This window comes from Lithohypha guttulata (assembly GCF_036872675.1).
Source record: "Lithohypha guttulata strain CCFEE 5908 chromosome Unknown scaffold_10, whole genome shotgun sequence".
In the NCBI taxonomy this organism is placed as follows: domain Eukaryota; kingdom Fungi; phylum Ascomycota; class Eurotiomycetes; order Chaetothyriales; family Trichomeriaceae; genus Lithohypha; species Lithohypha guttulata.
Genome location: NW_027042759.1, coordinates 286,403 through 310,069, shown reverse-complemented (window position 1 = coordinate 310,069; position 23,667 = coordinate 286,403). Strand labels below are relative to the sequence as shown.

The 23,667-nt window shown below is 49.6% G+C and overlaps 6 protein-coding genes across 6 annotated transcripts; 2 read left to right on the top strand and 4 right to left on the bottom strand.

The window, feature by feature from the left end:
• Window positions 1–13: 13 nt before the first annotated feature.
• On the bottom strand, window positions 14–1,420 carry ARP2 (Actin-related protein 2; the record flags this gene model as incomplete). The annotated part of the gene is made up of 5 exons (XM_064902892.1): window positions 14–391; window positions 483–1,061; window positions 1,114–1,257; window positions 1,308–1,354; window positions 1,402–1,420. 5 exons carry the CDS (start codon window positions 1,418–1,420, stop codon window positions 14–16), a joined length of 1,167 nt encoding a protein of 388 aa, XP_064750781.1.
• Window positions 1,421–2,942: 1,522 nt separating this feature from the next.
• LTR64_008580 (uncharacterized protein) lies at window positions 2,943–4,306 on the top strand (the record flags this gene model as incomplete). Its single annotated transcript, XM_064902891.1, has 2 exons — window positions 2,943–3,989; window positions 4,070–4,306. The coding sequence occupies 2 exons, from the start codon at window positions 2,943–2,945 to the stop codon at window positions 4,304–4,306; spliced, it is 1,284 nt and encodes a 427-aa protein (XP_064750780.1).
• Window positions 4,307–5,570: 1,264 nt separating this feature from the next.
• On the bottom strand, window positions 5,571–9,032 carry RPN2 (proteasome regulatory particle base subunit; the record flags this gene model as incomplete). Its single annotated transcript, XM_064902890.1, has 2 exons — window positions 5,571–8,841; window positions 8,893–9,032. The coding sequence occupies 2 exons, from the start codon at window positions 9,030–9,032 to the stop codon at window positions 5,571–5,573; spliced, it is 3,411 nt and encodes a 1,136-aa protein (XP_064750779.1).
• A 587-nt stretch (window positions 9,033–9,619) lies between these two features.
• Window positions 9,620–14,865, bottom strand: LTR64_008578 (uncharacterized protein; the record flags this gene model as incomplete). The annotated part of the gene is made up of 2 exons (XM_064902889.1): window positions 9,620–14,611; window positions 14,659–14,865. The coding sequence occupies 2 exons, from the start codon at window positions 14,863–14,865 to the stop codon at window positions 9,620–9,622; spliced, it is 5,199 nt and encodes a 1,732-aa protein (XP_064750778.1).
• Window positions 14,866–17,131: 2,266 nt separating this feature from the next.
• BEM3 (Rho GTPase activating protein) lies at window positions 17,132–21,022 on the top strand (the record flags this gene model as incomplete). Its single annotated transcript, XM_064902888.1, has 1 exon — window positions 17,132–21,022. One exon carries the CDS (start codon window positions 17,132–17,134, stop codon window positions 21,020–21,022), a length of 3,891 nt encoding a protein of 1,296 aa, XP_064750777.1.
• Window positions 21,023–21,870: 848 nt separating this feature from the next.
• On the bottom strand, window positions 21,871–23,190 carry LTR64_008576 (uncharacterized protein; the record flags this gene model as incomplete). Its single annotated transcript, XM_064902887.1, has 1 exon — window positions 21,871–23,190. The coding sequence occupies one exon, from the start codon at window positions 23,188–23,190 to the stop codon at window positions 21,871–21,873; it is 1,320 nt and encodes a 439-aa protein (XP_064750776.1).
• Window positions 23,191–23,667: the final 477 nt, after the last annotated feature.

Below are 23,667 nucleotides of genomic sequence, written 5' to 3'. Positions count from 1 at the left end.
GGAATGACTTTTTCTATCTTGGACCAAGCTTCTGTAAAGCTCTCGCGCCTTGTTCTTGCCATTCTTGTTTCGAAACCCACATGTTTTCTTTGTCAGCCATGATGTTTGCCAAAACAGCGCCGCCAAGGAAAACCATGTGTCGTCGCCTTGGAGGATCTTCTATCCTTACTTTGAATTTACTCAGTCTTTCTGGATTGCCACCTAGGATTTTAGTAAGCCATAACTGCTTGAGTTCCTTCTCAAGTCTCGAAGGCAGGCCAGGGTACATGCTACTTCCACCAGAAAGAACAATGGCTTTGTATAGTGAGGATCTTACGTCGACATCGGCGGATTGTATCGTGTTGAAGAGGAACTCGGCAATACCTGGATTTTCATTATCGACTAGGTGTGGCTGAAAACGCAGTCAGCTTCGGACATGGACACGACTTGGACGATCCACCATCCTGGGGATGGATCGTGTGTAAATCTTGTGGGTAACTCACCTGAAATAGGCATTCTGGCGCTTCGAACCTTTCGCTTCCGACCTTGATTACTCGACCATCAGGGAGAGTGTATGATTCGACGAGGACAGTGGTATCTTCAGCAAGCTTCTGGTCGAGAGCTAGATCATAGGAGACGTAGCACAGCTTTTCTTTCATCTGCCGTACCGTCTCGAAATCGGCAGTTCTGTTCAGCGCATATCCACGCCGTAATAATAGAGCGATCAAATTCCTTGTGACGTCCCTGCCAGCAACATCCAAACGCTTCGTAAGGTGTTCGAGCACCGTAGACTCATATACAGGAACAATGTGGGTGACACCATCTCCAGAATCGACGACCACGCCAGAAGACAAGCCCTGGGCATACAGCGCAAGGACTGCCTGAATAGCGACGTAGACACCACCAAAGTTATAATCCTCAAACATGATCTCGCACATTCGCTCACGATTTTTCAGAGGATTTAACGGCGGTTCGGTGAGCAAAATCTTTCGTCCCGAAGGGTCAATTTTGAGCTTGTCGAAGAAAGTAAAGTTCCAAAGATGTTGCATATCGTCCCATCTCTTTATGATACCATTTTCCATCTGTGTCAGGTCAGTACTTAGCCTGCCGTTCCTCGTCCGTACGGTCGCATACAGGATATGTGATCTGTAGGGCAGATCTGGCAGCCGCAGCTTCATCACCGCACATAATGTCCTTCACTATGATGTCTCCTGCTTTTTCCTCCGATCGCAGTATAGGTCGCCCTACTATAGAGGGATATGAGTGCTCGGGGAAGTTCTGCGCATTGTGATTAGCTGAGAACATCGGTGATATGGTTGTGGCTTTACCTGAGCGGCATAGCCAACCTTTACGAAACCTGTGCCTCCATCGAGCACTGGACACATATCAGAGTGGTCCGGATACGAACAGCATAAATCTTACCAATGGGTGGTTCCGCCATAGCTGCTGCTTGTGACCTGGTGGAAGGCTATACCATCCAACTGTAGCCCTATAGCAAGATGTGAGAACAGTAAAAAAGGTCACCACGAAGATCACTGCACGGACGCGCTTTCTTGCTGGAGAAAGTTGAGTATAGCGTAAGAGAGCCTCGTGCAAGTGCGGGAACACGCAGCGCACTGCATACGTAGCCGAGCCCGCAGGGTGGATACTTCACGCCTGGCAGCCTGAACGTTTTCATCGTGCCTCAGGCAGATATTCAGTTTCCTCTCAACTGATATACCAATTATCTGTCAGGCTGAAGCTTCTGATCTGAAGCCAAACCAATATCAGCATACGTGTACAGATAAAAGCCCGAATCTAGCATGACCATTAACTCTTACAGATTCCTGCAAGAGGCTAGCATTCTTAGCGTTCTGTCCAGCTCGTGGATGCCTCTTCTTCAGGGCATATGGCCTTGGTAAGCTATCTTGTGCGACGTTGTACAGTAATACGTCCTTACTCAGAACAGCTTCTCGGTTCCGATCTGTCTCTCTTGCCATGGTCTCGAAAGCGCAATAAACAAGTCCGACGCCGATGTTCTGGCTACATATACGTCATCGCGTACCAGCCACTTGGATGATCCACCACTAAGATTATGCTTGTCCTGGCAGTAAGCGAGCTAGACGCTTCGGCGGCAGATCAGAAAGCAGCAGTGGAAGCAGCATTTCATGTCATCACTGTGCATTCGCACACCTCCTCTCAGTCGTTCCTTCCTAGCTAATGCCATCTTCCTCCAATCGTGTACCTGGCAGTGGACAAATAAGGTGGGAAAGCTTGACATTTTCGAAAGAAAGCCACAAACCTTCTGAATTTTTCGGTTCTAGTACACGAAAAGCGTCGTTTGCGCCCAACCACAAAGGGAGCATCCCAGGTAAAGGATTTGCACAACCATGTTTGATACGCGGACTGGGTAAGCAAAGTGGGCATGAAACACCTCACCTCCATCCACAATGAAATCGGGACTGTCCAGACTTCCCGAATGCTTGTCTCCGTTCACCTGACTACTCAGCTTACGGTGAGCCCCGTCCTCTTATGCTTCATTTTCCTGCCCTCTCAAATTGCCAAAACGTACTTGCGACAATCACCACCCACTCAAGAACACCTTTCTTAGCACTGTTGGTTATGTTAACGCCGTCCGCTGTGTGCTTGATCTACTCAACTCTTGCATGATTCTTCTTCGGTTGGTTTGCTACTGAGCATTTGTGTTCAAGAACAGGGTTCTCGTGCTAGGGATTTGAGGCCTTTCCAATATTGTGTTACCGATTTTGCGCAGACCCTCGAATTAGACCATGTGCGAGCCCAGCTTTCCGTGATAGCCTTGATTGTCTGTCGTGGATTGGGCTTTTCGCGTATTGGTGCGAAGCAGGGCGCACATGCTGTGTCGCAGGACACAGACACCTGAGCGAATCAGATCATTCAGCCGCAGTCGTCTCGCTAGTTCCGCCCTCGTCAAAACCCGCTGATACTCAGCCTGAACCGCAATCATGGAGCACTTGCCGTACGCCCTCAATGCTGTCAATTTGGCTGCTCCTTATGTAGAGCCCGTGAGGGAGAAAGCAAAGCAGCGTATCGACAAAGCTCGAGGAAGAGCGCCCAGAGAAGATCCTGGCGTGGTAGACACCAATGCAATGGAAGACAAAGGCTATATCTTGCGCCGACGTTCTCAGGTTCAGTCTGACGAGGAGATTGTCGAAGTGGTGCGGCATAAAGGACAAGTCCTACCCAGAAGACCACGGGCTCGAAGACAGACAAGCTCGATGAACGGTCGCTATCGTCGCGACGCTGGTGGTTACGGCTCCGACTCCGAAGGCTCGATGCCGCCTCGCTCACGCCGCGCCACATCTACATCTGGTCGATCTCGCCGAGCCTTCAGCTCAAGTTCGAGCTCCTCATCCTCCGATCTAGGATCATCCACCGATGAAGAGAACGAAATCAAGAAGATGAAGCGCAAGAAGTGGATTACCGGAGGCTTTGCTGCGGTTGCCACAATACACGCTGCCTCGAAAGTTTATTCCTCGATTGAGAATCATGATAAGAGAGTAATAGCTGTACAGCAGGGAACAATGTCACCCGAAGAGGCACATAAACAGGCACGTAGCGCAAGATGGCAAGATGCCGCTGCTATTGGTATTGCGGCTCTCGGTATAAAAGGCGCGATCAGTGAATGGAAAGAGATGACCGAAGATTACGAGCGACACAAAGAGCTCTGTCAACTGCACGAGGAGCACCATAAGAAGCGACTCGAATATCAGCGCAGGCAACGCGCCAGGGAGCATGGTGGCTACTACAAGGGTAGAGATGGAAACTGGTATTACGACGGCCCCGAACTGCAGAGCTCTATAAGAGCGCGGGCACGTTCAAACAGTACCTATGATACATATGACCAGCTCGCTGGGCCAAGACAAGGCGAAAGAAGGATGATTGAAGCCCCTCCCAGCTCAAGCCGGAATGGCGAGAGGTACAGGGCACGCAGTCGCTACGATCGCGACGACGATGATCGCAGTCCCGTACGAGACAAGTCTCGAAAAAAAGTGAGTGCTTACGATGATTGATGTAGCTGACTGAAAAGCAATTTTCGGTTCAGGCATTAATTATTCTCTTTTCATTTTAGCATGATGATTACAACCCTGCACGCAACAATCTTGTCCTTGCAGCGGCCGCCACGCCGTTTCTTGGCTACGCGGCTTACAAGTTGACCAAAGCGGAGTTGACTGACGAACCCATTCTAAAGGTCGATGACTCGAAGCGACAAGAATACCTCAAGCAGAGGGATCTAGATCGTCACGGTGAGTACAAAGATTTGGGACTTGACACAATGGAAGAGATTTTGGAGAAGGCTGCTGGATAAAGCAGTAACGAAGAAGTAAAGTGCTTCTACTGGGTCAGAGTATAGTCAGCAACCTGCTCTTCTCTTTTTCACCAACATCTTTACACCCATCGTCATAACGAGTCACGAAGCTTACGACATCAATGACCTGCATTTTGGGGACCTATGCAAAGCATCATAGAAAGCGCTAGGTGTTATCCGACAAGCGAGAAGAGATAGATTCTGAACTTGGAGTATCCTTGAATTGACCTGACCGCCGATAGTTTTGGTGGATGATACTACTCATTCATGATCCGTTCCATCCCATGCACACCGATCCCGTGGCTGCCTGAAACCATGCATATTTCAGCGGCGCCTACTAACATATTCTCGTGCTTGCCCTGCTTGCCAATCCATGACCAGCCAGCCAGCCCCGTCGATGAATCAGGATATCATTACCTAGAAGCTCTTTCACAGGAACCGTCGGCAGTGTGGGCCGAGATCCGGCCATGTGACAGTGAAGGTCTCGCCAGTGCTTATATGGCTTCAGCCGCGCACACACCTGTGCGAAAAGAACTACGATGTTAATCCCAGTTTACTTGTTGAGGAAGTTCAGATGTCTATTTTGAGTTTCTATCATTCACGCCTCGTTTACACGAAACGACACAACAGGACAGGACAAACTTGGGTTTCTTGGAAACCCTAGAATTACCCAGATCTCGAACCACCCGGGGTCCGATAAATAGTCGAGGGTCAATCATCAAGACTTCACATTTGTGCTTAGCGTTGTGTCTTTACTTCTTACCAGCTTACATATATCTTGTCAATCTTTCTGGAGTTGTGGAAGCGAAGTGTTCTATACTCGACGTATGACAGTTTGTGTCACGCGATGTGATGGGTAACGTGTAGTATTGTGTTATACAATTTACGTACATACAGGCTTTATGCAACATTTACTCAACCATAGGAAAGTAGAGCTGTTGACCTATAACGAAACTTAGTCCTGGCAGTGTCGCTCGGACGTCTATCTCGTGCATCTTTTACAGAGTGATTACGCTCAAACCAGAAACGCCGTACACAGAATTTTTAGTGTTGCACAATTATCAATCAGTATAATACAGGCTGACGATACACTCGACCTAAACCAAGTCAAGGAGCACAATAGCTCATCATCAGCTCTTGCCGTTCATGAGTCCCTTCACCCATCTCGCTACTTTTTAGAATACTGAGTGTAGATAGCATGTGTTTCTAACTAGCTTCTGCTTTCCTTCAAGACAACTATGCATTTCGTTGCCTCGGGGGTGGCCTAAGAGTCATTGCCTTCACCTGAACTTTCGTAATCAAATTCGTTAGGTACTTCGGCCTCTTCGCCACCCTCTTCATCCTCGTCCACTGCAGTGAGAACAGCTGCCGCGGCAGCTGCACCGGCACCCACCGTTTGTTCTCCTATGCCTCTAGCAGGAGTCTGTGGTGCCCCAGTCCCAGTACCAGCAGTATTTTGCACGGTTGGTGCAGGCGCAACAGCCTTTTTGCTGACCGTCAAGGGAATTGTGTCTCTCGCTTTACCAGCCTCTGTATCCAGAACTACGACCACACCTCCAGTGAGTGGCTTCTTCACTGGCTGGTATCGGCTGTCTGGGAAAGAGAGGTATTTCAACTGGGCTGGTAATACTCTGGACATGTTGGAAAGTTCGTAGCCAACCTTTTCCTTCTTGATTTGCTTTTCTTTCTTCTCTTCGTCTTCCTTCTTCTCGTCGGCTGTGGTATCGGCGTGGTCATCTTTCTTGTCGTCGTCCCCCTCCGTCTTGTCCTTCGTGTCAGACTTCTCGGGCCTTGGTGTAGTAGGTGCAGGTTCATCAACGTCCATACTGTCGGTCGTCTTCTCCTTTTCCTTCTTGGCAGCTCGGCGTTTGGCTTGAGCAGTTGTGGATAGGACTGCAGTCTTCACTTTTTCAGGTCCAGCGTCGACCTTGGTTGTCTCCTCGGGTGGATAGTCGAATAGGCTTGGTTTAGTGTTGGTGTGAAATTTGAATGCTGGTACTTCAAGCTTCTGGTCAATGCCAATGATAGCCGTAGGTGTAAAAGACAGCGACAGGAAATGAGCAAGCGGGAACCAATACCAGTATTGTGTGAACACTGCCATGCCGATGATACCAGGCATGTTCAAGTTGCCTGTTTGTGTCTGCAAGCTGATGGTACAATTTCTGCCACCAGCGTCGATGATACCAAGTGCCATTGCACAGCCAAACTTGCACATGGCGTCTTCGTGTCTATCGCCAATAATCTTGGCCATCTTCTTTCGAATTTCGCTCACCTTTGGATTGAGGGCATCGTTCTGCTGTACAAGAATCATAGCCAGGGCGATAAGGGCACCCTGTCGTACAAAATCGGTTGGATCTTTGAGCATTGGCTCGAGAAGGTCAATAGCCTCCTCGAGACCTGTGCCAGCACAGGAGATACCGAGCGCCATTGCTGCGCCATATCTGACATGTGGGTTATAGGATTCGGCCAGCAATTCAACCATACGTGGGACACTGGTGTACTTCCGGAAGAGAATGAAGCCCAAGCTGAGGACAGCGATTCTCCTCACATCATCACTGACATCACTGACGGCGACATGCAACAATTTTCGGACAGCCTTGTTACTGCCCGTACCGACATAGGCCATAGCGATAGTAAGGATACCGCCGTACCTGAGACTTGGATCCGGATCATTTAGTAGACCTTGTATAACCTCATCAGCGCCTTCTTGGCGACCATACATGATCATAGCCATGCCCATTGCAAGACCTCGAACAATCTTGTCGTGTTGAGTGTCGTGAGCGTATTGTACCATATCCGAAAGTGCAGAGACGTTACCAGATCCAAGCATAACCAGGCCCATGGACAGACCGACAGCTTCACCATTGATAGCAGAATCGGAGTAGAGGACTTGTTTTAGATCATCATAAAGCGATTGGTCGCCAAGTGCCATACCCGCGACACCTAGGCCGAGAGCACCACCATGCTGCACAATCTCATCCGAGTTTTCCTTGAACTTGCCTCGAATAAAGTCAACCGCTTTACCCTTATGATTTGCACATATTAAGCCGTATGCGTACAAAGAGCCACCTTGGCTGTATGCAGAGCCTTGCAGTGGTCCACCAGAGGAAGTTTTGGGCAAGTATGGGCTGAGCAGCCGGTCGACATGGTTGATATTACCTTGGTGGATGACACCAAGAGCAGCAGTGGCCGTAAATTTGGACCAGTTTATAGCTTTGCCCAACCATTCAAGATTGTCGCGGAAGAATTTGTCATTGGCAGTTTTGGCGTGCATGAAACCTGTAGCCAGGGTTGTTGCTTGGTGATAAATGGAGTTTCGGGCCTCCAAGCTGTCCTTGATCTTATTTAAGATGGACAAGTCGACTCGATTTGATTTGTTGAGGAACTCGATATTCAGATGTATGGACTTTAGGCCGTCAAGAATCTCTCGACACGATCTGAGGGCTTCCTGCTGCTCTTCACCCTTGACATGGTTGGGTTCTGGCTTGGAGGCACCAGCTGATTCTTGCAGTTCTTGTTGTAGTTGTTCTTCGGCTTGCTCTGCAGCAGTAGCATCTTCGTCCATGGTAACAGCCGATTGACCTTCCTGCTTATCTTCTGGCATCATGTCTGCCAGCTCTTCACGCACCTTTCTTAGGAACTCCTGGGTGCTGTTGTCGTAAAGGTCGAAGGAGATTTGGTAAGCTACAGCCAGGGAACGAGCATCACCATTCTCGACCAATTTCCGCAGAATGTCTGAAGCCAAGGAGTGTTGGTCTAGGTAGACGACACATTTGGCAATGGCGAAGTAATCGGGAGAGGGTATGTCGTTGAGAAGCTCGAGGATGAGCTTGAGGATTTCGTTGCGTAAAGCTCTTTCTTGCACGACACTCATACAGATGTCCAAAACGTAGTCCATCAGCTCTTCGCCAGCCTTTGTGGCGTCACCTCTAGCATTCTTCTCATCCTGCGACGCACGAAGGATGACTCTTTTCAAGATATCGAGGTTCCTTGCTTCGACAGCGATGCCCACAACTTGTCTATACCTCTTCTCCTGGAAACATTTCTCGAAGAGTCTCTCAATTACTGCATTCAACTGCTTTTGTAGCCCTCTTTGCTGGATTATAGACTCGGGAGATCCTTGTGGGCCGGCGGAAGTGCCTTGAGTCGGGTCAAGGGTGGTTGTGTTTTGTCGGCTCAGCAACGATTTAGAGGGTAGTACGGACTGTGAAAAGGGAGTGACGGGCGAGGTCAGGCTTGCAGACATGCTAGCTGCACCTTCGGTCTGGGAGAAAGTCTTTTCGAGCTGATCTCCTGGCTGGGAGGCGGCGATTAAGGTTGGGTCACGACTGGCGGACAGGGCGATAAAAGTGTCGATGCATTTGGAAATTATGGTATCTTCAAATTCACCGGCTCTGTCAAGTTTGAAGTATTTTCCTGCTCCTAATGCAAAAGCCATGCTTTCGTTGTATTCCTGTAGATGGTAGTAGACTTTTGAGGCAACGATTGCTGCCAAGGGTCGGTCTGGAAAGGATTCATCTTCGTACAGAGCTTCTCTGGTATGTGTCAGACAGTCACGTTGTAGTCAAGACAAGGTTCACACTTACATATCACCAACCGAGCCAGCGATCTCAGTCCATAGCAGATCGACTTGGTTGTCTAGCTGCTTGAGGGCGAACGATCTCAACTCTGGTTCTGGCTCCTGCAGATAGCCGATGAGGCCTGCTGCTGATGCGAGTCCGACCATTTTTTTTAATGGCAATCTCGGACGATATGGCGCAGGATATCTTTTGAACACGACAAGTGGTTCGAGGTTGAGATATTGTATGACGCGTGAGCGAGATTATGTGTACAGTTTGCGGCGACAGTGATGAGGTCAACAGCAGAAACGGCCAGCGCGGAGATGGAAGGCCGGCGAGGCAAGAGCGTTGGCGGTAAGGAAACGCTGTGGGAAACGACTGACAATGTAGAGAAAGTGTCAGTAGATTAATTACTTCTTGACCACGAGAAACACGCTTCTACTTTCTGTGTCTTTCCCGTTGCTTGCGCTGCAGCGATACGCCATCATGCAGTCGCCTGCCTCGTACGCTAAAGACGCAAGGCTGATCCGGGCATGACAAGGCTTGCAATTGATGCCCGAGCCTCGACGACGGCCGACCAGAATTCAAGGCACCTAATTTCAGGTTCAGTTGCACAAACATGGTTACGAGTGCAATGGCACCATCCAAAAATGCTACAAAGTGATATGAAGTCTTGCAATAGACACACTTTCCCGTGGTTTACCACAGTTTCTAAGCTTTCTACCAAAAAAGTTGAGCAACTACTGTTTCCAGCTCAGATAGGTGACCGCCTTAATGCTCCCGCTCTTCTCTTCACTGGCGTGTACATCATTGCTTCCTGCACCTCAGGTGGAATGGCGGGTTGGCTGCCATCAAAAACATCGTCACAGCGCATAGGGTCCATGTTCGAGATAATTTCTTTGGAAATTCCCGCCATGACATTTTCTTTCTGCTGAGAAAGAACTGGAATTTGACTGTCTTGCTGCGACATGTACAGAGATGCGACGCTCCGCTTGGGTACTGGCAGTGCCTTCTTGTGTACCTTACTGTTGGTGGTTTTTGGTGCCAGTGGTGATCTAGCTGGTGCTTTTGGTGTCGTACTGCGCTGTGGAGATTGAGTTGTCGCACGTCTTCCCTCAACTCTTGCCGGCTCTGCTCTCTCCTGTCTCACGGCTTGTTGTACTTGCTCGTGACTCTCTTTTGACATAGTTGGTTCTGTTTTCGATACCGCTGATCTAGCTTGCATTTGACCTTGAAGCCATTCCTGAAAACCACCTACAGCACTGACCCATGTTTTTTCGCCCAACGCTTTGCTCTCGACTTCTTTACTAAGTGCATGCTGCACCTTCCTTGTCTTCGACACATCCATGATTTGCTTGGCCGAGCCATGTACCGGAATAGCGCTGACATTTGTCGTAGCTCCAAACCCTCCTTCCTCAAGCCGAAGCACCGTCAAGATGAACTCTACGTCCACCCTGCTGCGATCACTCTGAACGAGCATTAATCTGATTCCCAGCTTGCAACCACTCACTGGGTAAACTTTGACTATCCCGAGAGCCTTTAATGTTTGAATCTCGTCGGCCACTTGCTTTGCTAGTTTCCAACCTTGAGCAACCATGTTCAGCAACGTTTTGCAGGTTGCTGCTTCTTTCGCCAACGCTGCGAATTCTTGCAGACGGTTTTGAATGAGCTCTAAGAAGAATTTGAGCTCAGTGGGGAGTTTGCTCGGATGCCGCTCGTCATAATCATCTGGGCTGTATGTCAAGCTGATCGATGCGCCATGTTCATACGCCGGCACTGAGTCTCGGGCCTTTGACTCAGAATTAGAACTGCGATCTGGCTGTAGCATCCCGGGACAAAAGGAGAATCGCAGCTGATTCTGGTACAAAAGTGTCAGAGTGATATCGAAGGGCTCTGGCTTGTTACAAGCTTCCTCTACACTTTGTAATTTCCACCCATACTGTTCTTCTAGCTTTCGGACAGCCTCTTGGTGTCGGCTAACGTCGTGAGAATACCAACGATCTTGCTCTTCTTGCATTCTGGTAGCTTCACGAGTTTGATCGTTCATCTCCTGACGTAGCTCTGCAGCCTGGGACAAAACTTCGTCCTTTTCATGCATCTGTTGCTGGAGGGCAGATACCTGCTGTGAGCTGCGTGAGACTTCTTGATCGAGTCCGAACAGCTCGCCACGGGTCGCTTTCAACGTGTGGTGGTCGATACTGTCGATTTCTTGTAGCCTCTTCCTCGATTCTTTGATATGACGATCAAGCCGCTGCTTTGCAAGCACTAAGTCAGGAACTGTATCCTCAACTTTTTGTTGCTGCGAGGTCAGCACTGATTTGTCCTGTTCCATGTTTGCTCGAACTGTTTCAAGCCCCTGTTGCAAACCCTCGACAAGCTGTCCACGCCACGCGTACCAGCCTTCTTTGCTCTGCAACCTCGCGCTCGTCTTGCTGTTACGGAACTGGTTGTCCATGGTCACTCTTACGTCCGGACGCCCATCCACATACTCTTTGAAGATAGCAGGCTGATGGGCGAATGTTTCAGCCTCAATTTGACGAATCACCTTGCGGCCTGAAGAGACATAGGATTTTAACTCTCGTGTAGCGTGTTGGTAAAGCTCGAGTAAGGGCAAAGTGGTCGCTGCAGCCACGAAGTTTGCTTGTGAAGGATTTTCTGGCTCATTACCTCCATTATTGTGCGCAGATTGGGCCATAGTATGGCGTCGTTTAGTTGTTGACAACTCTATAAAGTGGATGTTGGTCATATTGAGGAATTCCTGTAAAGATAGCCTTTCCTCATCAGGTACGTGATTGCCGACCTCTGGATGCAACGTGGAAATGTCAGTAGCATCAACAACGTTGTCGAGTCTCTGGTCAAACAGAGTTGCTTTCTGTGCCGATGGCGGCTCTCGGAATCGACCATTCCGTACAGGGCTTTGAGCCTGCTTGACTGGTGATTGATTCAAAGTTGGAGTGTTGACGAATTCATTTTGAAACTGCTCTACCTTGGGGAGGTGTCCAGTGGTCTCCTCTCTTGTAGGCGGTTTGGGCAAGTGTACCTTTTTGATCGGACTGCCCTCGCGTGACATAACTCTCAGACGTTTGGGAGTGCTATCCTCGTAATCATCTTCGTCAAGCTCGGGTGGTCGTTTGCCAAGCAGACCTTTCGCCGATCCGACTGCTAGACTCTTCCGTCCCTTGATCTTAGATGCCTTCTCGTCCTGTTTGGGTGTCATGGATTCGATCATTACTCTCAGGTTTTGCGTGGTGTTTTCGTCTTGATGCTCACTGCCTTCCTGCTCCATAACGAAGCGGCCACTTTCTCGTCTGTGCTCTTCGGCTCTTTCTGCTTCGACTTCCAGCTCTATTTGCTGGGGATCCTCAAGATGAAAATCGCATTTAGCTTCCTGACTTAATTGGAAATGGGGAACTGTTTCACCAATCGACCCGCGATGCGACAACAGTTGAGACACTTGTGGTGAACCAGTACCCTCCTTTGCCATGTTTACATCACTACTTCCTTTGCGAAGATGTTGATGTGGCTTCGGAGCATGTAGTACTACGCGTGGGGTTCGTAGACCTGTATTTGCGTCTTCGGAGAAAATTGGATCCTGCTTCTGGCGTGGACTCATTCGAGTCGAAGGAGAAGCTCGCTGCTGGATCTCTTTTGCAAATAGCTTCTTAGGGGACGCACTCCTTGTCGTGATGTTGGCCATTAAGACAGGTGTACGCTTCGCAGAAGCACTTTTCAGTGGCATTGGCGTGAGCTGCTTGGACGGAGTGGTCTGCCCGGTGGATTCTATCCGCGAGCGTTGTGGTGTGGCATGAGGCGTAGTTGACTGGCTAATAAGAGAACTCCTTCGGGCTGATGGACGGGGCTTTAATGTTGGACTTCCTGTCTCTAGGACAACTGGCGCCATCTGAAGGCTGAAATCCTTTGGAGTAAGCGTGACTTGATCCGGCTCGAGCTTGAACTGCACATCAGGTCCACAATGTTTCTCATCTCCGTCCTGGTCCAAGATTGAGACGTCCGCAACTTCGACCAGTGGTTGTTTCCCTGCAACTATGTCTCCCATAACTCTCATCTCTTCCATTGGTGACGTTTGGTTTTCCTCGTCTGAGGAAGTCCGTCGGGTCATTGGCTGTTGCTCCAAAAGTGTGCCGTCTTCACATGCCGCGCTGATAGTCTCAGCAGTGGCATATATTATGTCCTGGTCGACAGATCGATGTGAGTCCAATATTGCTCCCATAGCTCGTGTCATGTCCATAGCTGCAGTCATTCCATCTTCGACGAAGGATTGTGGTTCTGTCTGCTCCTCAATAGGGGGCAAGATTCCACCTGCAGCCACGGTCATATCCATGGATTCAGTATCTTGGACACCATTTAACATAGAAGACTCTTTATCGGTGTGCTGCTCAATCCCGTCCATAGCCGTCGTCATCTCCACAGTCATTTCATCGTCAGATACTGGCTCTACATCCTCTTGTGCCCTGGCGAGATAGGATAAGATACCGCCCTTAGCGACTGTCATTTCCATCGTCTCTTCGCTGGATAGAGTGCTATCGCCGGAGGATCTCCGTCTTGAGGCACTGCTTCGACGTCGTTGAGAGGTGTCCGCAGTGGACTCAGCTGCCTCGCGATGCATGATACGTCCGACAGCCTTGGTCATGTCCATGGTCATGCCCATAGTCAGGCCCTCCTGCTCATATTCACTGCCTTGAGTTGACTGAAGAGAATCTTCCTGAAAGTGGTTCACATTCTCCTTGTCAGTGGGGGCATCTGTATGACCGTTGCGATCATACTGGCGGAACGCATGCGTCACAGTGCCGTCGGCTATCTCCATCGGCTGGTCGTCTTGGTCTTCTTCTTCGTCTGTGTTGTCTTCGTCGTGTCGAACACCAGTGGTGCCTGCCAGACTTGCTGCTTGCCGTAAACGCTGATCAAGACTATTATGTGAATTCAAGGAAGTGGAAGATCGGATGGTGTCCTGGGTGGCATCGTCCAAGCTCATGGCAGTATCCCCATCACTGTCCGATTCAGAATCTATACTATCTTCAACTCTAATAGGACTACTGTCAGGCCCGTCGCCAGGACTCGAGAAGCTATCGTCTTCGGCAGATTGGGCAGGGTCGGATACGCGTCTCCTCTTGCGTTGATGAAGGTCACGCTGTGAGGCTGGACTGCTGCTGATAACCTCTCCGTTTTGTTGCTCGACGGGTGTGGAGAGACGCTCGTTGGGTCTTGCCGGCGTAGCAATGTGTGGCAGAGGCGACGGATTGGCCGTGGTGGCCGACTGTCTGCGTGTAGAATTAGTTGCAGATGAGGTCGTTGAATCCTCTAGCAATTCCATCACACTCCACGTATGTAATGTAGCTTCAGGCGCAAATGAAACGCGTCTATTAGCCAGTGATTTTCGTCGCTGATTCCTCCGATCGATAATAGCCTTCTTCTCGGCCTGTCGGCGCTCCTCCTCCTCGTCCTCGCGCATGGCTTGGCCTTTGAAACTATCAGTATGTGGCTTGGCCACAGGACTGAACGGATCCACGAGAGCATCGGCATCCATGACGACAGTGTTGAGAACAGTGTTTGGATACGCACCAGGCGTTGAGAAATCGATGAGCAAATCTTCTGGCGCATCTTTCGCAGGAGATTTGGCTTTTGTGGAGCTCTTCTTGCGCAACTCATCGAACGACGGGATGGGTTTTGGAGGTGTCAACGGTATGCTTGGCTTCAGTATCGATCGTGGTCTAGCAGATGGTATAGTCTAGACCTTTTAGCAGTCACTTGTCACCGCTTAGTCAAGAAACATACCTTCAAAGTATTGATATTGCTTTCTGTGAGCACTTCGAGTGCACCAGGACCCAAACTTTTTCCACGAGTCTTTTTCGCTTTCAACTTTGCGTCTTCTGCTTGTCTTAAAGCAGTAATATCAGTTGTGGTGTTTGACCTGGAAGGTACGTGTGCAAGCGACTGTCGCGACTTCTGTCGGGGTGATCTACCCTTGTTCACTTCCTCCATTGTGGGCGGATGGTTCACCTTCGCATCGAAAGATAAAGTGTAAGATCAAGCGACCATGTCAGTCATACACAAAGCAAATAAGCACATACAGTATCGCCTGATTGATCAGAAAGTTGCATTGAGAAGCAAGATGTCAACAGCAGTTGGCGCGTTTTTGGTTTGTTTACACCTCTGTAGTGTCCCTCGAATTGGGGAATCGAACGTCATAATCGACCATGCCTGATTAGTCGAGGTCCAAGCTGACATGGCAACAAGGCATCACTTTCCTTGCCAAGACGGGCCTGCCAAGAGCTAGTCGTGCGCACTCTTCGGATTTGGTCAAAGTTTTGAGCGCAATCCGGAACAACGAGACAATCATACTTCCTTCCTAGCCAACGCCATAGTTCAACTGCCAACATGGCTACCGAGTTGACTGTCCAGTCCGAGCGCGCGTTCCAGAAGCAGCCGCACATTTTCCTCAACTCGAAGGCGAAGAGTGCAAAGAGCAAGAGAGTTGGCAAGGGTGGTCGAAGATGGTTCAAAGATGTCGGTCTGGGCTTCAGAACACCACGAACAGCCATTGAGGGTCAATATATTGGTGGGTAGTACCTAAAATGCCTATGCGAAGCAAGAGTTTTGTGGAATATAGAAGGAGATTCGGGAACAAGTACTGACGGAGAGAATGCAGACAAGAAGTGCCCGTTCACTGGTATGGTATCCATTCGAGGACGAATCCTGACCGGCACTGTCGTCTCGACAAAAATGCACAGAACCATCATCATCAGACGAGAGTACCTCCATTTTGTGCCAAAATATGCCCGATATGAGAAGAGACACAGTAATCTGGCCGCACACGTTTCACCAGCTTTCCGTGTTGAGGAAGGTGATAGAGTCACCGTTGGCCAGTGCCGACCACTCAGCAAGACTGTATGCACAACTCCAATACATGTAAAGAAGTGAAGAAGTTATACTAATCCTTCAAAAGGTTCGATTCAACGTTATCCGAGTTCTCCCAAGCAGCAACAAGGCTGTCAAGGCATTCTCCAGATTCTAGGCTCGCCAAATGTCCTCTTATGACAGAAATGGGGCAAAATATCAAGAGCAAGATAGTGCGAAGTATGGGGAAAATATTGAAGTCATGACGGATTGTTCTTATAGCGACTGTCGTGACAATGGATGTGGCCGTCTGCACATCTCGTGCTTTGACGCAGTCACAAATTACAAAAGATAGCTCTTGAAGTCAATCGCGTCTGGTGGTCGCGATTGATAGTGGTAATAGGTCAAATACCTTCTGCCACCAGAATCGATATATTGCGTTCAGCCCTCAAGACGTGTCTTTCAGTGTCTGGCGATGCCCTTGTCAGCAAGCTAATCAGGTTATAGAACATCAATAAGACATGATGCGACTCACTATCGGTATCGAATCACTGCGATGACATTCGATTGCCTACCTTGACTCAAGAGACAGGTTGCTGGCACAACAGGTTACTGGTCAAATGCTGAGCTCAAGCGATGGATGCGACTATCAGGTTGTGTTTGTGGTCATTCGCTTCAGATCTACGAATTAGGTAGCCTGGCTGTACATCTGCTGACTGGCTTAAGCTTTGTGTTCCTGGAGGCTGCAACCAATTGACCGGCGATCAGGCATGTCTGTGCAGCTCCGGAGCTAAACACTGTGAATTATTGGTTCTTGACCCACTTTCGTATCGTGAAATTAGGTGTAGACCCACGATGAGTCTCGATCTCAGATAATGTGACCGGAAGTCGTACTGTGTGTACCAGCTCAGATGCTCTCTTTGTAGCGGAGATTTGGCGTGGGCACAAAACACGTTCAGATAGCAATATTACTTGACCGGATGCACGTGTAGATGCTGCTGTAACAGTAGTGTGCACAATATGCAGCGTGTGTTTGAGGTGGGATGGAAGCAAAGTACGAGCTAGCGATCTGATGCATGAGGCAGGTGCCGTTAGTGCCAGCTGCCCTGGCAGACAAGTGAATTCTGATAGGACAAGTCTGCCTCCATCAACCTCGAACTCGGCGCTTATGGCTGATGGTGTTGTCCATCTGTCGCATCCATTTCTTCGGGGTCACTCCAGTTTTCCTTTCCACCATTGCGTCTTCGCCTGTTACGGCGCAATGCCATCACATCTGCTGTCGCAATGCACAGCTGGCCTGTGAGTGCGTGATGTGAATGGTCACCTTCTTGCGGTGTGCAATAAGCTGACACCACTACTGATCCTCTTCCGCTTCCTCTGAGCCCATGACGCTCGACAACGAGCCTCCACCATGTCGCATCCGACCAAAAACACTGTCACTCCCTCACCACTAAACGCTCTTTCGAATAAATCCAATCAATCATATACTAATTCATCTTCGAATCCTATCTTGTCCACGAAACTCATCCCCCGCGACTACCTAGGAACTAGGACGAAACCCTCCGCCGTTGCGTCGGATGCAGTGGTACAGCAGGCTGGAAGTTCATCGTGCATGACCCACGAATTGGGCACCAACGACACAAAAACACCTACATTCGACGAACAAACCCGATCGCGGTCGTTTGAGGAGGAGAATCTGAGTACTGATCAAACCCTGAGCCTCGAGAAGACTCGTTCTCTTGAGTCGGTTGGAACAACGACTTCGTTGGAGAGCACCACTGCGAGTGCCAGGCCGAATGTTGGGCTCAGCTCCAAAACGTTACACAATAACATGCCTCGGACCTCGTCCATAGATTCCGCCATCTCTTCGGCATCTACCTCGTCCACTCAACGCAAAGACCATGGTGACGTGCGCGACCCCAGCCCTTCCAGTATCCGCAATTTGATTAGTGTAGCTGGTTCAGCCGAGAGTTTGGTGCTGCACCTGCTGAAAGAGAAGAATCATGCTGCAAATCAGAATAACCAGTTGTGGAAACTAGTTGAGAAGCAAAGAGCTTTGTTGCTTGGCCTGAATAAGGACCTCGAGCGCATCACCAAGGAGCGAGATCGATACAGGAAGAAGCTAAAAGAAGTACAAGCCCAAGGTGTCCTCCCTCGAGCTGCAACTCAATCTCCCTCTCAGGATGTAAGTAGCCACGGCGCGCAAGCCCCAGTCAAGCCTCAAGACCTGCCCCAGAATGACCTTGATGTGCATCCATCGGCAGCAGATTCAGTATCCACGGCTTCTTCCCTCGACAATGTGGGCCCGACCATCGTCACGACCAGCCATGCGACAAATGGGCCTCTTCCACGTTCGAATGGGCAGAAGCCTGTTTTGCAGGCTCAAACCGCTGGTTTGGCGCAGCCCGTTTTCGCCCTGACCGAAGCCACGCCCTTGAACGAGAAGCCGAACAAGGGCTTTAGTGCCTCACGCAAGGCGACTCCGAAGCCTCTCAACCTCATGCAATCCAAAAATGAGCAAGTGCCGTCAACTGCTGTAGACGTTGCAGATGAAGCCCCAAATGAAGGAAGAGGCCGGCGTAAAACACGTGAAGAAGACGATCGCGAACGCGAAAAGAGTTTGAAAATGGAACAAGAAGCTAGGAGCAAATCTAAGAAAGTGGCCCTCGATACAAATGAAAGTGAAGGTCAAACACTTCAGGCCTCACTGTCTGTTCCAGTCACCCTCCCTGCTAGTCCGCGACCATCGCAAGGACTTGCTCCTACCATTGCACTAAATGCTGCGCAAGCTGGCTCCGTTCAAGAACGACTGCTGTCACTGCCTTTACGGAGTCCAGGTCTACCTACCAGCCCTCGTCCCATGAACAACAATCTTTCTACTATTAGCGGACTGCCTCTATCACCACGTGCACCACCACCTGGTCCTCTATCGCCACGTGCACCTAAACAACCTGTACCTCCACCAATGATGAGTCCTTCACCCTTCGTCGATCCTGCGATCATTCAACGCCAAAATGTTATGGCTAGACAAGCTGCACAGCAGTCACATCAACCACAAGATCGTCTGCAAGTTCACGAGCCGACGGCCACCAACGAAATCCCTCCTGTGTTTCAAGGCTTGGTTAGTCCTCAATATCCAAATTTGCTTCTGCCGCCTAATGCCTTGCCATCAATACAAATCGTGGTAGCATCCTCTCGTCTGCGACCTTCCAGGCATAGCATGCTGGGACTGCGAACCCAAGAGGATTCTACTGTTTTCAGTCTGTCTATTTACTCGAGAGCAAGCCGAAACGAGCTTTGGCGCATAGAGAAGATTCCTGCCTCGCTACCTCAGCTTGATCAGCAGTTGCGTTCTCGATGCAAGGACCTTCCGAAAGTACCAGACAGAAAGCTTTTCAGCGGACATAACCCAGTTGTTGTCGATGCTCGTAGACAAGCCTTGGATTCGTACTTCGAGGAACTTCTCGACGTGGAAATGGACGAGCCCTCAGCACTTACGATCTGTCGTTTCTTGTCGACTGATGTGCTTGACCCGTCAAATGAGCCCCACAAACATCCTGGCGTCAATCAAGATTCTCTACCACAACAGACAGATCTGGTAGGTAAGGTAGCCAAAACAGGCTTTCTTACTAAAAGAGGGAAGAACTTTGGAGGGTGGAAATCGAGATACTTCGTGCTAGACAACCCCGACCTGCGATATTATGAAACACCAGGAGGTCCACAGATTGGCACGATCAAGGTGTCTCACGCAAGAATTAGCACGCAGAAATCGGAGGATTCCACGATCACTGATGCAGATGGGCAATATCGTCATGCTTTCCTGATCGAAGAACCAAAGAAGAAAGACAGCGCAACCTTTGTACGTCATGTGCTGTGCGCCGAGAGCGATGCAGACCGTGATCAGTGGGTTGCAGCCTTACTTCACTATGTGGAGGGAGATGGATCTCGAGAACCAAATAGTCCGACCCTGTCTACTAACGCATCGTCTATTTCCAGACCGCAAACTGCCAGCACGAAAGACAGGACAGTTGAAGTACAGAGCACTTCGCCTTCACCTACCAGTCCGACGTCTTTGACCGATACTAGCATTAGCGAAACCATGTCGAAGAGCACCAACATATCCGGACCCTTAAATGGTGCACCCATCCAGGATAGTACGGCGTGGGGCAATAAGGCGACGCCACAATCCAAAGAAAAGAGTTCGAAGATGGGCAACATCTTTCATTTCAAGAAGGGTTCCCAAGAGCAGTTGAACACGTCCAGCAAGGCTCGAGAGTCGTCGGTCAAGCCGAGGGTACTTAGGCACAACGGATATGTTCGATCTGTCTTCGGGCTACCCTTAGCAGAGGCGGTGGAGTACTGTGCCCCTTTCAATATTGATGTGCCTGTGCCTGCTGTTGTCTATCGGAGTATTGAATACATGAGATTCCGTAAGGCTGCTAACGAGGAAGGCCTCTTCCGTCTGAGTGGTTCCAACATTACAGTCAAAACGCTCAAAGAACGGTTCAATACCGAGGGCGATGTTGATCTCGTTGATGATGAGGAAACTTATGACGTGCATGCAGTGGCATCACTATTCAAGACCTATCTGCGAGAACTTCCGTCGCCTCTGTTGACACGAGATCTGCATATCGAATTCCTGAAAGTCCTTGAGATGGACTCTCAGGAGGAAAAGGTAATGGCATTCAACGTCCTAGTGCATCAATTGCCGAGAGTCAACTTTGAGCTTCTCCGCGCCATGTCGGAATATCTGCTCGAAGTTACCGAAAATGCTGGCAAGAACAAAATGTCTGTCAGAAACATGGGAATCGTCTTCTCCCCAACCGTCAATATCCCTACCCCAGTTTTCAACCTCTTCCTGAGCGAGTTCAGTGCCGTTTTCGACACGAAACCGTCCCGAGACAGAGACTATCAAGAACAAATACAGCAGACAACCCTTCGTGCACCCGCAGTGTTAGGTACGGATGAGATACGTAGTCCAAGGCATCAGATGTTCTCCGATATACCTACACCAGCATACAACCAGACGACTTTCGGCACCACCGAAGCATCTTCGAAGAGCCACCAGTCATCAGGCTCAGGTGAGTTTGGCTTCACACCAGTTCACCCAAGCTACGAGTCTGGACAATACGTCTCAGACCCCCGAGATCCACGCATCCAATCCTTCAGTCCACCTTCAGAACAGCAGCAACAGCCACCCGTAGAAGGCGAGGAACAGTACGGCAGCCTCAACAGGATGATCGTCCCACAAGGCGCCACGACCGACAAGCGGCGAAAGAGGGAAAGTGCTATGTTGTTCTGATGATTGACGCAACAACTTAAAGTGATGCCATATGGCAGGTATTTTGTTACTAGCTATCTGGTTCCGGTGATGGTTTTACGAAAAGGAAATGAATGAGTATGGCTGCTGTTTTGAATCTACTTGTGTTTTTCGATTCTGGAGGTTACCAATGTTAGCGCTTTTTCGAATCGGGGTCCGATGTTTGAATTCTGGGGGGTTCGTGATTCGTGTATGTACAGTAGTAGTATTTGTTACATGACGTGAATGGCAGATGAGGGTCAGATTGACGAAGATCTGCTGTATGAAGCCTGGGTATCGAGATCAGTTTGCTGACTAGCAATTGTGATCGAGGTGACGAGCCTTTCAAGATCTGTGCCTTTTCACCGATATAGCTAGCTAGGCTTCGCTGCTGCTCACGGTCTCGTGCTATCTTTACGACTCTCTCTTCCTGTGAATGTCTCAATTTTTCAAACAGCCGTGCCTTTCGAGTGTCTGACTTGCACAAATAGAGAATTCTGTCATCCAGAGTTGTGAAATATCATCCAACATTGCAGATCCAGCGTGATGCAGTGTTCTCTAGATGTTCCGTTAGGGACGCGTCTCAAGGAAGACTGATCATTCAGGCTTGTATTTCTCGTAGTGCACAAGGGCAAAGCTAAGTAGGTTGAGGCCCCAGACTGTTCATGTTGTGATGGTCGAGCTTTCTCTTTCCTAGGCGACGCGAGGGTTCGTCTACCGAGACCTAGTCCTTGACCATTTCAGTGTCGTGTTACTGTGGTACCTTTCTCGCAGGGCTCAAGGGATTAGGGTGAGGAGCGAGGCTCAATTCTGCTATAAGTTTTGAAAATGTGTAAATATGCGAATCGTTCTCATGGCGGTCGATCCTGCTCCTCACTCTCTTTCGAAGGCGAAGTTGGGAAAGAGGGGAAGGGTTCAGTCTCACTATCGGCGTGATATCCAGTGTTGGTCGATACAGGTGAGGCAGGGCCGAGCTGTTGCTCGATCTCGTGTACCGGACTTTGAATAGGGCTCTTGTCTTGCGTTATTGGTTGAAGGTCCTGCTGGTACATCTCTCGGTTTTCACCTGATGGTTTTTGTGTGCTTGCAACCTCAATGGTCAATGGCTTGGTCTCCTGACTTCCCCCAGAGTCGAGTGTGTCTGCGTTCAAACCGCGTTGTTTTGCAATATGGACCGCAGCCTCTCGTTTCTGGGCAATTTCTAATTCCTGCTCTCTTCTAAGATGTTCTTCTTCTGCACGAAGCGCAGATAGAGAGGGAGGTTCAGCCTGTGTACTCTCCAACGTTGGTGAAGCAATAATAGGCTGTAGGCTCTTGCTGCTGTTGGAGCGCTGTGTCGCTATACTTTTGCTAGACTTGCTGGATGTCGTCCTGGCTGACTTCCTCGATGATAGACCAGGACGCCTTGAGCCTCCGGTATTTGTCCTTGTAAGCATGACCGCAAATTCGTCATCCAATGGCTGGGCATCCTCTTCCTCGTCGCCCATGATAAGATCGCCCCTCGAGCTCAAAGAGTTGGTTGTTGATCTGGAGTTTTCGGTGTCGCTACGCTGCCTACGATGCTTCCTTGTGTTCGTGACCCGATCGTCGTCCTCGCTCTCTTCTATCAGTGGGTCTGTTTCATCTCTACCTAGCGCAGTTGCGCTAGGCTGCTCCTGCAGATCAGCGGCGGAGGGCTTGTACCTCACACCACGTGCGCCAGGTCTCCATTTGAAGCGTTCAAGAAATCCTAGATATGAGGAGCTCGGAATGATGTTCGGGTTCTCTTCTCCTGGCGCATGGGCAGGTCGGCGGTTCCTTGCGCCATAACTCATAGCTCGCTGACGGCCGGGCTGTATGGACTTCACACCTCGTCCTGCAAGCAGACTGTCCAGCTCGTCATTTCCCCAAGATCCAGCTCCGTAATTGTCGTCTTCCTCATCATCCCAATCATCATAGAAGTCGAAATGTAGGTCAGATCGTCCACGCGATCGTGCTCGACGCCGGCGCATTCGGTCTTCCCGTTTCGGAAAACATGTTGCAGTGCAGTCGTTCAAGCAGCCTCTTATCCCACTCAAGCAAGGGTCAATAACAAGCTGGGTGAAGGTGTAGACCCTCTCTTGTGCAGCCTCGTTGGCGGACTCGAGGTTACGGGAGATTGTATTTAGGGTCTGGCGGATCTCAGGATTCATGATGCAAACTCGAAACCGTTACTAAATGGTAGTAGTGGGGTCAATACTACCGCTGTAGCGACTCATATGTGTTGTACGCCATGAGATGTTTCATATGGTCTTTGCGACAAACATGGTACGATCGCAATACGATCGAAGGCTGCTGAAGCTTAACAACTTGAATCGTTGAGCAATAATATGATGGCTGGTTGAGGATGATGGAATATTCCCCGATAATTGAAGGTCCAACGGTGTGACGACTTCTGGGGCAAAGCACCCACTAACCGTTGCTTACATGCTTCTGGATCATGCCTATTACGGGCTGGTTTCACCACTAACGCCTGCTCTTCTCACCCGCTTTGTGGTCATAGTCTTCCTGTTCTCCTACTTTTGTCGTGGCTCGCTGTGTTCCGAGATCACTATCCAAAAAGTGCATAAAGACGACACAAGAGCAACTGATCTCCTTAAAAGAAACGTGCATGCTTGTTCACTCTTCTA